The sequence below is a fragment of the Drosophila erecta genome, unplaced genomic scaffold (genome assembly GCF_003286155.1).
Source record: "Drosophila erecta strain 14021-0224.00,06,07 unplaced genomic scaffold, DereRS2 tig00000021-arrow-pilon, whole genome shotgun sequence".
Taxonomy (NCBI): domain Eukaryota; kingdom Metazoa; phylum Arthropoda; class Insecta; order Diptera; family Drosophilidae; genus Drosophila; species Drosophila erecta.
In genome coordinates this window covers 15,367,382-15,384,052 of record NW_020825198.1, presented here as the reverse complement: position 1 = coordinate 15,384,052, position 16,671 = coordinate 15,367,382, and the positions used below count along the sequence as shown (strand labels likewise).

Here is a 16,671-nt window from a genome sequence, read left to right as displayed (position 1 = left end):
GAACTGAACAAGCAAACTGTTATTATTGTCGTTTGAGCTTTTTTATTTAATATTTTTTACAAACTATATAAAACATAAATCATCTGAAAATGTACACAGTATTATTTAAGCTTAGGCTACCGCTATTTGTGTGCTCATCTTGGTTCACAATGAAGTATTGAGTGAGTTGTTCGTATTAAATTTTTTACAAGTTGAAAAACATGTATGAATATGTAAGTTCTCTCAGTCTAGTTATTTAAAATATTACCAAGCCTGGGCGGCCATTGAAAAATATGTTGTAATTTTTCCAAATCTTTTCCGTTTTTATGCTAAATGCAACAATGAAGTAACATTAATTTGTATTTAAATATTTAGCTGAGTGCGTAGACCAGAAGTTCAATTCCTGATTAACAGTATTTAGCGTTACGTTTTTCAACACATTTTTCTAAATTAAACGTTTTTGTATCCAAACTTTTCGCAACTCTAAAATGCAAGTATAGTTAAACATTTTTACACATTTTTCGCTGTCAGCAAAGGCACTTTTCTTTTACAATTCCCTAAATTTATCGCTGTGACGGGTATGTAAGTTACTTTACACTAATTACTAACTATCTAGAGCGTCTTGTTTCCCAAGGCTGCTGCGGCATAAATCTTTGCCCATTCGGGAAACGTGTTGAGTTGCGGATAGACGACCAGGCCCCAGGTTTGGCAGAAAATGAACAGGATGGTGATGGTAATGATGGTCGGACCAATTCCGGCAATGGCCATGTCCTTAGTCCTAATGTTGGCATAGCCCGCAACCAAAGCGTTGGGCGGTGTGCTGACTGGCAGATGGAAGGCCATACTGCAGGCCAGGCCAGCGGGCAGAATCAGGTACAGAGGATGGATCTCAATGGCCAGCGACTGGAACAGAAATAAACTCGTTTAGTACCCAACGTTTCCGACGAATAATAGAATAGAGATTACAAAATGTATTGCTTTAAACTCACCATCTCAGCCAAAACGGGAATAATAATGTTGGCAATCGCCACGTTGGAGCTGAAAGCGGTCAGGAACACAGCCACCAGGATGACCACCAGCAAGAGCACAGAGTGGGGCAGAACCTTCAATCCAATCAAGGCATTACCAATCAGCTTGGCCATGCCGCTCTGCTTGCTGCCCTCGGCCAATGCGAAGCCGCCGCCCAACAGGAACACCAGACCCCATGGCACCTTGGTCTGGATGAACTTCCAGGTGATCAGCGAGGGAGTGGGACCCGTGGGCACTGGGCCACCGCGTCTGGTGCAGTAGCGCAGGAAAGCATAGTTGGCAGGCAGCATGAAGCACATGACCACGACGAAAATAGTGGGCATAGAGTTGCGAATGTCCCTGGAAAGAAGTAAGATGTACTTGGTTAATGGAGTAAACAACTTGCAAGCTTAATTAGAAGTAAGAGTTCAACTTTTATGTTTTTCCTACATCCGAAACCTATAAATGTTAGGTTAATACATAAAAAAAGCGTATAAGTCTATAAGTAATTGCTCATAATTCAGTGGGATTTATATAAACGTACTTCGAGTGTTGTAAACGCGAAATTAGTACGTATATGGGTAGAAACTTTTGTTGGGGATGAAGAGGACAGCTCTAGCAGGAGAAGCAAAGCTAGACTTCAATATCAACTTACTTGGCATTCAGCAAATCAGCCCATCCCAAAAAGATGCCCGGCTTGCGGGTGAAGTACATCACAACCATGATAATAAACAGAATCATCACTTGGATCTCGTGAATGGACATGGGACCCAGATCCTTGTAGCGCTGATCGATAACCTTTTTGGCGACATCGGCGCCCTCTCGTCCCCTCTGCACTTCCTGGGCCTCCTTGCTCTTGGGACGCCACAGGCCCATGAAGTGCCATTGCAGGAACACAAACGTCAGCAAGGTGTAAACCAACATGGATGGCACCGAGTAGAACATGAAGGTGGGGAAGTCCATCTGTTCGGTGGAGTTCTTGAAACGTGCCTCGTAGATGCCCTTGAAGGTGAGATTGGTGGCAGTTCCGATGATGGTTCCGCAGCCGCCCAGCGAGGAGGCGTAGGCAATGCCCAGATAGTAGCACAGAGTGATCTTGGTTGGGTATGGGGGCCTAAAAATGGAATATATTACAACATGGGTTTATAGTTAACGTTAACAGCTTGATGACAACCAAAAACTCATGCCAAGGTAAAAATACTTTCAATGCGAATGGTACTTACTCATCCTCGTTGTTTTTCTTGTTGCCTCCAACGATTTGGTATTGGGGCTCATGGTTGATCTTGCAGACACCCTGAGCCTGCAGCTCCTCCAGCACGGCTTGGATGATCGGACACATCATGGCAGTGCAGGCGGCGTTCGAAATCCACATGCTCAAAAACATTGTAACCATAATGAGGCCAAAGTGTAATCTAAGGAAAAAGTACGTAAGTCATAGTCAATGCATTTCAATCCATTAGTATACATACCTTCGGGGACTGCAGCCCACGATCTGAATTACTCTCAAGGCAAGGCGCTTGTGCAGATTGCAGTACTCCACAGCCAGGGCGACCATAATGCCGCCCATGAACATCACCAGTGTATCCTTGAAATACAAGCGGCACGTCTGATCCGAGCTCTAGTGCCATAAAAGTAGGTGGTTAGTAATATATCGTTTGTTTTACTACAAGAAAACTTACCATTATACCCATGACAGGGAAGGCCACAATGGGTATCATGGAGGTCACATAGAGCGGCAAGGCTTCCGTCACCCAAAAAATAGCCATTACCAACAGGAGGTACATGCACCGAAATTCCTGGACAAAATAAGGGTTTTCAAAATGAAGTTTAGCCCATTACTATATATCTGTGTAAGGCTTAAACTTACGGCGCCCTCGTTCAGAAGCATAACAGGCAGACAAAGCAGCGGCACCAGGAACACAACCAGTCCCTTCCAATGGTTGGCCAGGAAGTTGGAGAACTTCACCGGCGGCTGGGGTTGCTCGCCAATTTCACTGTTATCGAAATGAGATTCCACAGTTAGATAGAAATTGTGAAAAGTATCTAAAAGATAATTTTGCTTGTGCAATTTCGGTTGATTTGCCTAACATATGATTGAATTAATTGGACGCTTATAGGTGAATGAGAAATGGTAATTAAATTGAATAAAACGAACTTATAAGGATCAACGAAAAATCATTCATCATCGGCTAAAGTAATCCTGTTATCAATCAACCAGAAACTTTAAAATACTTACATTTCCATTTTGATGTCCAGTGGCGGCGGCGTGTAGATCTATAAGCAAATAGAGCGCAAAAAATAAATCAATTAAGAGTACTCAAGAATCAAGAACGAGCCCCCTTATAAGAGGCCGAACCACTTGTTGCCAAGTCGTCGTACCAGCCATAGTAAAGTGAACCTCGAACCCGAACCGAACCCGAACCGAACCATCGATTGTCATCGTTTCACGCTTCATTAAAATGCCATCCATCAATATATGTGCCAGACCAAACGTAACCAATTGAAAATCATTTAAAACGAGCACACCATCGCACCCAAACCAAAATAAATAAATAAATAAAGAGAAGTGTATGGAAATCAGGCGCGTGATATAATTTCTTTTTGCGAAAACACAAGCACCTACTGTAAAATGGAAGTGAAATAGAATGGAACGGAACGAATATGCCCAAGTTGTGCCACTAAAATTGTCAACGTCTGCTGTGGAATATACTTTATGTACGTACATATACATATGTATATAGAGTGGATATTCCGTAGACGCATATTCATGACGACAGTTGGCCAGTTTTCCATATAATGGGCGTCAGCACCACAGCTCCCAGTTGTGCTGTCGTTAGGTAATCTATGCCAAAGTAATACCAACTACAGTGGAGCAGTGCCCACGTTTTGGTTAGGAGGCACGTCCTAATCACTGGTTCTGCAAAGCCTTTTATCACCACAGAACCGACCATCAATCAAGCCACTAAGCCTCAGACAAATACAATAGCACAGCCACACCCACCCATTCAGTACATGCTTTCACCCTTCGACAATCATGTGGACTTGTAGATACATACATCTAAAAGACAGCCAAACTAATTATAGATCGCCAGTGGAGGGACCTACAACCGCAGTGTCAATGTCAATGCGAGCATTAAGTTTGAGAACTTTGCTGGGGTTAACCAAGAGGGACTGTTCTCAAAGATACAAGACAGACGGAGTGCTTTCGAATGGATCCGTGGCGTGTGGCATGCCACCGCTAAAGGGCCGTTGACTGGCACCAAGTGAAGTGTCGCCTGGAAATAAAATGAAAACGAAATATAGCATGTAAGATATGATGTCTCACGTGCCGCAGATACAGCGCATGAATAATGACCAGTTGAACCCTTTTTTAACAAATAGCTCAGAGCATAAAGCTGGTAAGCTTTTAAGTGAAACTGTCAACAACTATTGATGTTTGCAACTGGCCAAACATTATAATTATTTACATTGCATTCGTAATATGGAATACCCATTCCTATTTAAGCTGTCTATTTCTTATCAAAAACTATAAGAAGCCAATCTTATCTGTTTTTTTTCCGATTGACGATCGTTCTTAATGTTTATCCATATTTATACAAAGCATTAACAACTCAGATATGCGATATGATTAATATTAATTAGCTTATTTAACAAGTTGCCGCCTTTGTGAAGCGTTTTACCTCGCTTATCTCGGCTGGTTATTTATTTGTTGTCGATGTTATTATTTCGACTGTTATTTTGTTTATATATTGTCTACATCGCTTTTGTTGTTGATGGACTGACTGTTCGTGTGCTGCAGCCAGACGTAATTGGAGAACTGCTTTTGTTTATAGGCGACGAACGATGGCATTTAATTTCACACTGGACGGCACGAGATCGAAATGTATCCATGTGGAAAACTACATCTATACAACATCTATATAAGCCATCATTGGAATCTATCAGCATTGTCTTTACCACAGACGCTCTCAATTGTTGCTAAATTGTATTCGCGAAGCTGTTCAGATAGTCTGTGAAATGCTTTTAATTATAGATTTTCATTTCGACTCTCTCTTTGTACGAATGATGATTGGAAGGCATTTCTATATCCCCCAAGTTGACGTGTTTGTTTTCAGTGAGCTCACACCCTTAGCAAGTCAAAAGTCAGTCATTAATTAGAGGAATATTTCCACACGGCAATTAACAGCATTTTTATTTCAAGAACTCTGAGTAAAAAACTCCTCAGTGGCTGCCACGCCCACTTTGTGGTGTATACTATACACAGAAGTTGCTGCCGTGCTGATAGCAAGACTGAGATGAAAGATCGTCAACCCAGCGATAGATAAAGGCACAAATTGATAAAGTGGAACCAATAATGTAGAACGTTATAAGTTCGTATCTGTACACAAAAACATATAGTGCTACAATGGGCAAACAATCTGATTGAGAATGGCCATCAACGTCAGAGGATGCTCTGAAGATCAATCGAAAATTGAATACATAAACGCGCCTTCTTACTGAATTCTGTAATTTATTACATCTTTTTACTGCAATCAAAATATATACACGCCCATCGTTTTCGAGTGGAATTTTTCAGCTCGATCCGAAGTGACAATGTTGTTCGCTGGGCAAAGAAAAGGTTGAGGGGCTTCACAATACAGTACATATAGAATATATAGAACAAACAAAGGGATACAATGAAGGGAGATAGGCACGTATATTGAAAACTATAATTTACTGAGCTTTGGTGGGGTTCTAAAAATACTTTATGCCTGATTGAATCCGGATTAGGTATAATAATTAGAACCCAACTAACCGCAATTACGTCTAATAGCATTGTACGAGCGCCAATTCTGTCAGCTTGCAACAAATAATATGGGGAATCAACTAATAATAGTTGGCAACTCCCACCCACTCGAAACACCTGAAATGCACGCCCTTTTACGTTTTTGAAGAGGAAAACGTATTTCTGTTCAACTAATTGAAATGTCTGATGGGCTGACAAGACAATCGGAACCGAAATCGAGTGGAATTGTGTTAGGACCATCTGATGATGTTGTTTTCGCTGTAAACATATTAATTGCCCGTTTACAAGCAATTTGCCAAATGCCTTTTGTTTGGCGCTTTGGGGCAGCCTCGACATATTCGAAGCTAGACAACTGCTCTTTAGTAGAGAAAAGATATAGTAGATGTTGTGCATAGATGTCTCTTGGCGTTTCTGGGCGATAAGTGGAGTAAAGTGTTTGCTATTTAATTGATATAATGGGTGATGGAGAGGGGCGCATTCCTGGTGGACATGAGTACCCAGCTGGGGAAAAAACATTATTTATTAACCCTCAAATGCTCACGTATTTGCGCAAATTAGCGTATCAATAAACGGGCTATATATATCAAATACGTAAATGCTCACTTTTTGCTTGAGTGCACCTCAAAACTTTTTCAATGCGGAAGTTAAGCGTGAATTTATGTTACGAAATTACCATTTTTGGATGAGTAACAGGTATCTTTTACCGGAAAGTGCAAAGCAGATTGATGAAATTAGCATTCACGAAAACAACAAGCCAATCAATTAAAGATTTGTTTCAACTTTATGTGTAAGTCAACCAATGATATTTTTTATGATCTTTATGTGTTAGTCGAGCACTGATATTTAATGAGGCGTAAAGCCCATTGAGAAATGGAAATACTCGCATAACTATATAAAGTAAAAAGTAAGGGTAAAAAGGGACTAAGAAAAATATTTTCTTAAACAATAATAAGCAAATGTGTTTTCTTATCAAAATGTGATTAATTTATCCAGACAACTTTGCAAATTATTCATTCATTTGCAAGCAAATATGCAAATAATTTCCGTCTGGGGCTCCTTCGTTAGTCAAAATAGTCGCATTAATTTGTTACTTTTACAGTTTTGCCATACATTTGTCTGGTGATAAGAAAAACCAGTCCATTAAAAAAGAAATCCAGTTGGCAATTCAGTCGGCATAAAAATATAAGCATAGGTATAAGCAAAACAAAGTTAACTGCAGCTGGGAAATGCCATAATTTTTGCATTGCTAGTAAACAGTAAGTGTACTAATCATGTTTTACTTCTCTATTACGCAATTATAAAGCAATATATAAAACCCACGACGAATCATTGATAAGGGATTTGAGTTTCTAGTTCAAGTGTTTGCTACATACAGTATATGTATGTACATATGTACAGTATATATAGGGGAACATATACTCATTGATGAGTACTTTAGACTCTAATCGGAGGCGCTAAACTAAGCAAGTCGATTGAGTTGATACAAAGTACAAATGCAGAAGCTAAAATTAAACCTTTTCGAGCCGAATCTCTTCAATAAGTCAGTTACTAGAAGCAAGTAATTCGTTTTATTCGGTACTGTACTTGTACTTGCTTCTCTGAATACTCATTAAAGCAACTGAAGTGAACAGGTAAATCACCTTACGACACTCGCATACATTTGACATGGAAATGGGACTCTTTTTTTCACTTTTCCTTTTAGTTCATTCACACATGCCACTTGCCCACTTGCCACTCGCCACTTGGCAACAAGTAATTGTGTTCTCGAATTTTGGTTGAGGTCAAAATGCAGGTTATCGCCAGAGAATTGGCCAAAGAATTGGTCAGCGAGAAATGTTTTCAAATGGCTCGATAATTGTATGCACATTTCAAGTTATTTTTATCGCAATTTCAAAATCAATTTGTGGTCTGTGTTGCAATGCAAGCGGAAACAGTCAAATCTTTGAATATTTATCTATGGAAAGGGGCAGTGTGACAGATCTTGACTCACTGGCACTGTTTCCAAGTTGAATGCACTGCAACAAACTACATAATTGAAATTCAGCGAATGAATCTCTGGAATTTCATTCAAATTTTCACCTTCGTGCGGTTTTGGTTTTACTTCCCCAACAAATGAGCGGCATATTAATTATAAATAACCCTGGTTATCGCAACAAGCACATGTTCTGACTTTCCATCCTATTTACTAACGTGGCTTTATTGTGTGTAAACCAAATATGGATTGACCAGTCGGTCGAGCTGTTGTTTAAATAATTGCTCTAACAATTAGTATGTCAGCAGTGCTTCAGCGGCTATAGAACTTTGAACTTGACATTGACATTGTCAACAAAAGTGAAACCAAAACAAAAAAGATAGACAAATTAGCATATTTAACTGTCTAGTAGTTCCTGGCCAAATTAATTGACGGCCGATTCATATTCATTCAGTTCTTTACTATAATAGTAGAGTATACCCCTGTTGAAGACTCACGTGGTCGGAAAAGTTCAAGAAACAACTGTGAAATGTAAATAACTCATGGAAATGGGGAGATAGTCAAACAAAACTCAGAAAAGTTGGTGTGAAATTATACCCAAAAACAAGCTAATCGCAAAGTATTTATTTTTTGACCTCGTGTTCAATGACCACATACAACATCATTTTTCTGATATCGTTTATCTGCATAAAAAAGACCATCCTACGTCAACTTTTCTAACATATTGATATATCAGTGGTTATTTGATTACGCTGCTTATTAGGTGTGAATTAATAAACTAAAACGTGATAACGTGATTTATCTCGCACGTACAACAAATTTGGTGTGAATTCCGCCGCGGTTGACTTTAATGATTCGTTTAGCGAATTATCCAATCCATCGGGTGTTAGCACTTGGTTTTTTTATAATTTGTTTTAACTATTATAGGCGGAGAACATATAAGATAAGTATTAAATTAAATTGGCCGTTTATAAGAGGTGTATGGAAAAGTGCAACAGATAAACAAGTAATATGTTTGGTTCAAGTTCACCTGATTAGTTAAGTTTACAAACTCGCCTAACTGGTTTCTAACGGTCGAACTAATATTCTATTTATTATTCTATTAAATTGTTTTTTGTTGTGTAATTTCATTTCCTTATCGAGTACTCTAGGCATTCAAACCGCACTGGAAGATAAGACAACTTTGATTTGTAAAGTTCTCGGTTAAAAATAAGACTCGAAATATTATAAAAAATTAATTATTATGTAATGACAGCTGCTTGGATTGTTTATACAATAAATAATTGCCCAGTTCGCACAATTTCGAAGAAAACAACTGCTATGGCTTCACAAATGAAATCATAAAGTTCAAAGCTAAAAAAACTTGAACTTATTTGTTGTCGGTAGTAAATCAGATCCATTAATGGAAATTATGTTTATATATTATATAAATTTTGTCACCTGACACAGATGTATGTTTAATATTCAATGCTAGGCAGCCATGCGGCATGTGAACTGTCCAAAATTTCATTGATTAGAGCAATGCGTGTTACTTCATTGATAAGAAATGATCTGATCGAAAATCATGATGCATTATACAATAGCATGATCACCACAGCTATGAAGAACGTCCAAAACGAACCGAAGATGAATTGTTTCTAATTATCTGCAATTAAAAACTCGTATTCGGTTGGCACTTTAAAATGATTGGGTTGTCGACTAATATTATTCATATGATTTATATAGCAATTATTAAAAACGAGTTTTATACGTTTTTTTTAGGGGCATACTTGTAAAATTCCCCTAAATTTTTAAATTGTTTTCTATTAAATTGAACCGTTTAGTCTGAGAGGATTATTTCTAACCAAGAGAAAATGAAATATTACTCTTGCAGACGAGTAATAAAACAGCAAACAGTAAAATTTTGCACGTCTTAAGGCAAACAAACATATGAACATCTTGTAAACATTATTATGGAAAACTTTAGATAGAAAACGCTGAGTCAGTTCACTAAAAATAGAACAGGAAGCGCACGAATGCACAAGATCTGCTCTACAAACATACATATACACAACATTTCAAGAATAGCGTGGAAATATCTGTTACTTGACCAGTTTCAGTTTTGAAATTGAAGAATGATATTTTTAAAAAGTTCCTTCACAAATATTGAGTTCGCGCTTGCAATTCCTTGTAAAATACTGAATTCGGCCAATACACCAAGGTCGTGATTGAAGTGCGACTTATCGAGGTAGAACTGTGCTGCATCAGGAGCACTGGGACCGCGAAGAAGAGCAGGTATTACAGAGGATCATTGGAACAAAGAACCAGATGCCAGCGGCCAGCGCAAAAGTAAATATTGGCAATAAATGCACTTTAGAGAGAGCCCATCTTTGGTGCAATATTGGCATTGTAGAGATTCTCGGCTGGGGTTTTCTTTGTGCCCAGACCTTCACACTGCCACTCGGTCAATGGTTTCATCTGGGGTTCTGCTTCTATGTTTTGCGCTTTTTGTTGTTGTGAAAATGCAAACGTCACGAGTTCGAGTTCACTTCCTAACCAAAATTTTTAAATAAACACAAGTAAGCAACACGGTATTTTTATCGCACAAAGCATAAAGCGAGAAGGAACAACGCACATGGCGACTGTTCAGTGTTGTCCGTTTGGATGTCTTCCACAGGAATTACAACGGCGCTAGAAATCTCGCTTTCAAGTTGATAGCAAGTACTCTATTTACTTTTCGAAACTAGCGGCAGGAGTCCTGGATTCCTCTTCAGGTTTTAGTTATATCCTTATCGGGACTCCGATCTTGTCCGAACGCCCGGTTCGTCCGATTCGAAAACGGTGAAATGCGCGACTGAATTTACTTGCCGATAGCTTTGCCGCTTCAACCGCCCGCGTTCTGCGTGTTGGTGTGCCGCCACGTAGGTGTAGGGTCCGCTGCACACGTATGTGTGGGAGCGCGCGAGAGCGGGAGAAGAGCAGAACGTTTTTGGGCGGCTAGTGATGGCACCGTGAGGCTGGCGGCCAGCGTAAGATAGGCTTAGGAACACTCAGAGAAAATTGGCTTGGTTCAGCATTTTCCAGGCATCAAATCAATTTATTTGACCGTCTCTGGCTTGTTGTTTATGGGTTTGCTTGACAGTGCTTCATAGAACAACAATTTAAGCTAAGCTTAAGAATTATCTGAGTCAATGATCTGAGACATTTTTGGCACTTTGAAGCCTATCAAAAATCCAATCAATAAAAAAAAGCAAGCCTTTTCAGCAAAGAGTTTGGCTGAAGCCCATTTGTTATTAAATTAAGCAAGGTTTTTGAATCAGGAAGTAACTTAATATGAATTAAAATTGTTATTATATTCTATTAGGATTGAATTGTAGGATTGAAATAAATGTACTTATTTTGATTAGCAGTAAAACAGGCTCTGAGCTGATCAGAATCTACACGCATAGTTTTTGTAAAGTTTTCAGATTCGTTGACTTCTATTTTTGTCACGAGTCCACTCCTAATGCAAAGGAATGCAGACAGGCGAAGGAGATCTCAAAACAAAAACTGTAATTCACAAGAAGCAACAGGAAAAAGCACTAAGGCATCCGAATAGAAGGAAGACGTGATAGCAGACATATACACAAGCAGTGTAAGAAGAGGGGCGCGATAAACGGCGGGGGAGGAGAGACACGACGCCATGTGCAAGCAAAGAAAACAATTGCGAGTAAGTAACCAGAAACAGAAACCAAGACCAAAACAGAAATAGAAGTGAAAACGAAAATGGAAATGAAACTAGAAATAGAAATAGAAACAGGGGATGGCATACCGTGCAAACGGGAATTGCTGTGCAACTTAGACCAAACCGACAAACTGCTTTTGCAGCCACGCTAATTAGCCAGGCGACACCTGGAGTTAATAACGGTAGAGCACCTGTTGCAGATTTTCCGACTACAGAAACTGCAAATCACTGACGTATGTATGTAGTTCCCAACACTATGCTGTGTATTTTCATACCAAAGCAGTAGCTACAGAAAACATACATACATATGTACATTTAATAGATCATCAATAACATAGATGCACATATGGGTGTACATATCCTCCCAATATTTTTATTCTACAGAGCTCACTAGACAAAGCTTAATAAATAAAAATAAAAACTTCACCTTATGTTCAGACATACTTTAGTCCTTGAAATGAAATCATAAGCTGCCTATATTAATATCACAAATGAAGCATTAATTTGGGCATTAGTGATATAAGCCCCACGTAATCTGGAAGTGCAACTTTCTCGTCGAGCGACATGCAACCACTGGGTGAAAGTCGGCCAGAGGTCCAGAATCCACTGGAACAACTCAACAAGTCAAGTCAATCTCGACGTGTAACCCGTTTGCCTGTTCAAGTTTCAGTTGCTTATGTACATCAAGTGCAAAAGATATGAATGCGACAAGTGGTTGCCACTGTCATCGATTGTTGGAATGGAGTGGACGTGAAGGTTTTCCTGTTCATGCCGCGTTTAAATGTTCTATCATCTGCATTTGGCATGCTCCACCCATGGGTGGTTTTCCACTTAACACTGATAAAAATAAGCGTGACCTGTTTAGATAGCGGTTGAGATACTTTGAGGTTCTTGAATCATCCATCGTAGGTGATGAAATGAATTCTATTTCTAGAACCTCGAATTTCCAATGCGAAAGAAACAAATTTTAACCAAATAAATAGTAAAAACTGTATTTTGATTAGTTATAATTGAATCAAAATTAATAAATAATTTGTTTAAAAGTAATTGTTATTACCACACCACTGTTAAAACAGTTTATATGGAAATAATTGGACAATGATACTTTGCAGACCAACGCACCTTGCAAAAATCAATACGAACAAAAGTCGCAAAGAAGAAGGCCATAAATTGTTGATTGGATCGATCCAATTGAGAACGAGGACGATTTGGTTAGGGAACTTACGTCCATGGAATCAATACGACGAAGTATACTTTAAGGAACTTGCCAGCACAAATTTCATCCATATCAAATTTCGCAAGGGAGTTAATAATTCTATCAAAGGCATCGGTGGACAACAGATAAATTGCACTGATCTTGCTGTTTAAACAGGAAAACAAGAAAATGTTCATGTGAATCATACATTTATATGTATGTATGTAAAACGTTTTTTAGTAGCATATGTATCAAGTGAGATCATTTTATTGCACTGAGTTGTAATTTAATTGAACCGCACGGAAGGCGACAATGAAATGCAATGAATAAATTAGTGAAAACGAAGTTGAATACAATAGTACATATACATACATTTGTGTAGAAAAACATACTAGCACAAATCGCACAAGAATGTGCTGCAAATAAGGTAAATACCCTTTCTTGTTGAACAACTTGCGCTGCATTTTATTGAAACAGTTGTTAGTTAATTGTACTTGCTGGCAATTAACTCACAAAAGAGCTAAGCTAATAACCTGCTGTGCTCTTTATAATTCCCTAACTGCTATTACTCAAGACCCGTCGTAAGAATTCAAAGGACCTAAAGCTGTTTCCAATGGAGTTCGTTGCATTTGGCCCGGAATCACTTCTCTACATCGGATCTTTAATGGCTTGTCCACTCAAACGCGGAGCATGCAAGTTGAAGTTGAAGTTTAAATTTTAAGCAGATCTCTAGAGGCTCTCACTTAGGAAACCCCTGTGCTCAAAGCAAAACCAGTTTAGCAGCGGTCAATAAATTTGGGCTCAAGATTTTTGCAACTCGTTTTTCGTTTGGCAAAACAAAACAAATCGAAAATCAAGGCTCAGATAGCGTTGACCCACATTTAATCACTTTGGAACATAATCACATAAATAACATAATCGCATAAACTCCATATCGAATAAGAATCATTTTTATTTGTCACATTAGGTAATGCCACAAAAAGTATCTCAATGCAAAGTTCAGATACATTTTGCGCGTATCTAAATTTATCGAAATTAACATCTACGTCTTCAATTGTTTTTCCTTTTGCGTCATTCCATGTCACGTGTGGGGGCGGGGCCCACCAAAATATGTATTTTCTTCAAGGTAACATGGAGATTATAAGCCAAAACTGTGAGTAAACATTTGTTCGGTAGCCAAAGTGCTTGGCGATTCTAAAAATATCCATAATGTACTTGGAATTCTAATGCAGACTGTTTTGGATTTTGAACTTCAGATACATAGTACTCAATTGTACATTGGACCCTCCTCTGTCAGAAAAAGTGTGCTGACATTTAGAACACAACAGGTTTCACAAACGTATAATCCATTTATCAGCTGTATCTATTTCATGTTCATTCATTACCGAAAATAAGTTCAATTGTTGGATTTACGTTGTGTCAATAAAACATTGTTTACATATAATATCAGAAAGATGTGCAAACGAAGTATACTGATAATCATGCGCTTTGCAGATAATATAATATATGTATCTATAATGACATCCCTGTCTAAACACTTCAAGCAGCTTCTGTCTAAATATTAGCTGAAATTTCTAGGTTCCATAAAGTCTGTTTGCAATCCGCGTGGCTCTGGAAATTCCTGAATGAACGTTATCGCACGTGTTTAAATTTGCTCCTTAATAAAATGAGGAATTGTGGCGGGTTCGCAAAAAAGTTAAGCGCTCTTAAGCCTTTCCACTAATTGCCTTGAGAAACCCGCGGCCCGTTTAATTATTTTGCTGAATCTGAATAATTTTGTACATATTGTTATCGTTCGGTGTCGTCATCCAGTTTTTCGGTCAGGTGGTTGTCCACACACGAGATAGATAATATGTACAAATGTATGGCAAGAATGGGGGGAAGAAGGCGGTGTCACTTCCGAAGATTTGCACAAAAGTGGGCTTCTTCAGTTAGATAACAGATGGCGAAATTGAGATATCATACCAGCAGAATAAAAAAAAACTGGTCATCGGTTGTTAAGTGGGTGTGCAAATAGTATGACGACACTTTATAGATTGAGCACTCAAACAAGCTGCTGAATAAGAGAGCAAAACGAATAGAAGTGCATTTATATAACTACGTAATATTAATGGGAGTGGAAAATATTTCAAAAATCTCAAAAACTGCTAAGCACAACTGATCTCAAAATCATTTCAAAATCAATAAAATACCTGATTTAGGATTTTGTTTACATAACGCTCTCTTACCTAACCCGATTGCCACGCGCTAGTCAAACTCGAATCCAGGTTTTCAATCGGATCTCAAAGGTTCGTTACGAAAAGCCGTCAAAAGTACTAGGGGCTTGCCGGGCATTAAGGCGGCGAGTTCAAGGTCAACGAAAAGCAATTAACCGAAAAACACGAAGAACACTGCCACGTTCCCAAATTCCCACCTGCAAGCCACTAGTCACAAGTGAAAGCCTAACAACACCTATTATATATTATACATATATAATTACCACGGACTTAAAATCGAACTTACCATTTTTGTAGTTTCGGTCGCCATGGTTGGGGATCTATATGGTATAGATAGTCTTGGTATATCTGAAGATCTGATCACGCCGTTTCTCTTTTAGCACACCCGTAAGCGATTATTTCATAATTTCCACCACCGCGTCGAAAATAACATCTATAGACTCGTTGGCTAGACCACTTTTTATGAATATGTTGCTCTGCGTTCGACGACTAATATGCGAATGCTACCAAAACCAAAAACCAAACCCAAACGATTTTCTTTCGCGTTCTCCTCTCTCACTCCCTCTCTCTACCTCACTCACTCTCTCTCTCACTCTTTTAAGCCCTGGACATGGGAAAATATCTGATAAGTTGTCGTTGTCTGTGGGTCTGTGGGAGCGAGAGAGGTAGAGTGTCGCCGAGCGGGCAAATACTTTAATACGCTAAGAGACGCATTTGAACGTCAACTTGTTTTTGTGTAAACGTATCTGTAGTAACTATTCTACACCAGTATATTTACGTTTTTTGCACAATTAAAGTTGTACACATTTATTGTCCCTCGTAAATTAAAAATGGGAATTCGAAACAACAACGATTTAAATATGTTTGAGTTTTTCGATTCAGAAGGATTATTAATGTTTCGATGCAGGAGGATTATTACAAAAATGTTTTTAATTTAAGCATTTGATCTTCTTTTAACCGGCAGTCAACAAACAAGCAAGAAACCCATTTCAATTTTTGGTGACCTTGAAGAACAGGTAGATAGAGCCTAGCCTTTTGTATATACGATTTGTTTCATTCAATAAATTAAACAAAATAAATTTTGCCGTACTTTTTACAAGCAATTTTAAGATCAAAAAGTTAGTATAATTTATTGCTTACTTTTTGGAGATGCTTACTACGTGTGTAGTAAGTGCATATAAGTGACATGTATTTTACGTTTGTCGAATGTAAAACAATGTAGATATATGTACATACATACATATGTATACTTATGGCCTTGAAATTAAATTAAATATTGTTTGGATATGTACTGTTTGTCCGAGCCGTTGCCAATCCTTTTGTGTGTGTGTCTGAAATGCCACTTTTAATATTAGAGATCATAAATTGTTTATTTCCTCGACCCTACCTGTCTCTTTCACTAATGTGAAGCGGGTCCCGGTGATCTGCCAGGATAAGAAAAGGCAATGTATATGATAAAATATGATAAATTATGTCTTGGTCTTAATCCGTATGAGAATAGGGATGCTGATTCTAGTGAAGCAGACACAGCGCCAATCTTGCCTGAGAAGATTACCACGCCCACAACCTGTGCAAAACTGTGCGCCCACTTTTTTGGAAATGTTTTGAATTTATTAAGTTCCACTTTCTATCGATATTTCCAAGCAGTTTTAAAATATCTTTGTTGGAGTTTAAAGGGATTTAAAAATGCCGCCTTTTCTAGTACTAGAACCACAGGAAAATCCATGTGAAGAACCGCTTTATTGACAAAAATACTTCAAATATTTATTGCTCCGCTCACAACCCGTGTTCCAAGTTGCACGGTAGCTCAAA

The 16,671-nt window shown here is 38.5% G+C and overlaps 1 protein-coding gene across 3 annotated transcripts; it reads right to left on the bottom strand.

Moving 5' to 3' along the window:
* Positions 1-19: 19 nt before the first annotated feature.
* LOC6546064 (protein I'm not dead yet) lies at positions 20-15,391 on the bottom strand. 3 transcript variants are annotated; one of them, XM_001972769.3, is made up of 9 exons: positions 15,146-15,391; positions 3,224-3,261; positions 2,855-2,981; positions 2,667-2,783; positions 2,457-2,605; positions 2,211-2,399; positions 1,643-2,101; positions 969-1,347; positions 20-882 (listed from the first exon to the last, which is right to left on the bottom strand). In XM_001972769.3, exons 1-9 carry the CDS (start codon positions 15,167-15,169, stop codon positions 592-594), a joined length of 1,773 nt encoding a protein of 590 aa, XP_001972805.1. In that variant the 5' UTR covers positions 15,170-15,391; the 3' UTR covers positions 20-591. The 3 variants fall into 3 exon arrangements, with proteins under 3 accessions (XP_001972805.1, XP_015013987.1, XP_026833872.1); XM_015158501.2 differs by lacking the exon at positions 15,146-15,391 and adding an exon at positions 10,459-10,648; XM_026978071.1 differs by lacking the exon at positions 15,146-15,391 and adding an exon at positions 10,593-10,611.
* Positions 15,392-16,671: the final 1,280 nt, after the last annotated feature.

What these genes read in the sequence shown, in the direction of transcription:
- LOC6546064 (XM_001972769.3), bottom strand. Translation starts at nt 15,169, where the DNA reads ATGGCGACCGAAACTACAAAAATG. An exon ending in CTGGACATCAAAATGGAAAT is followed by an intron (nt 2,982 to 3,223) that starts GTAAGTATTTTA and finishes TTTCGATAACAG; the next exon opens with TGAAATTGGCGAGCAACCCC. An exon ending in GCTGATTTGCTGAATGCCAA is followed by an intron (nt 1,348 to 1,642) that starts GTAAGTTGATAT and finishes ACTTCTTTCCAG; the next exon opens with GGACATTCGCAACTCTATGC.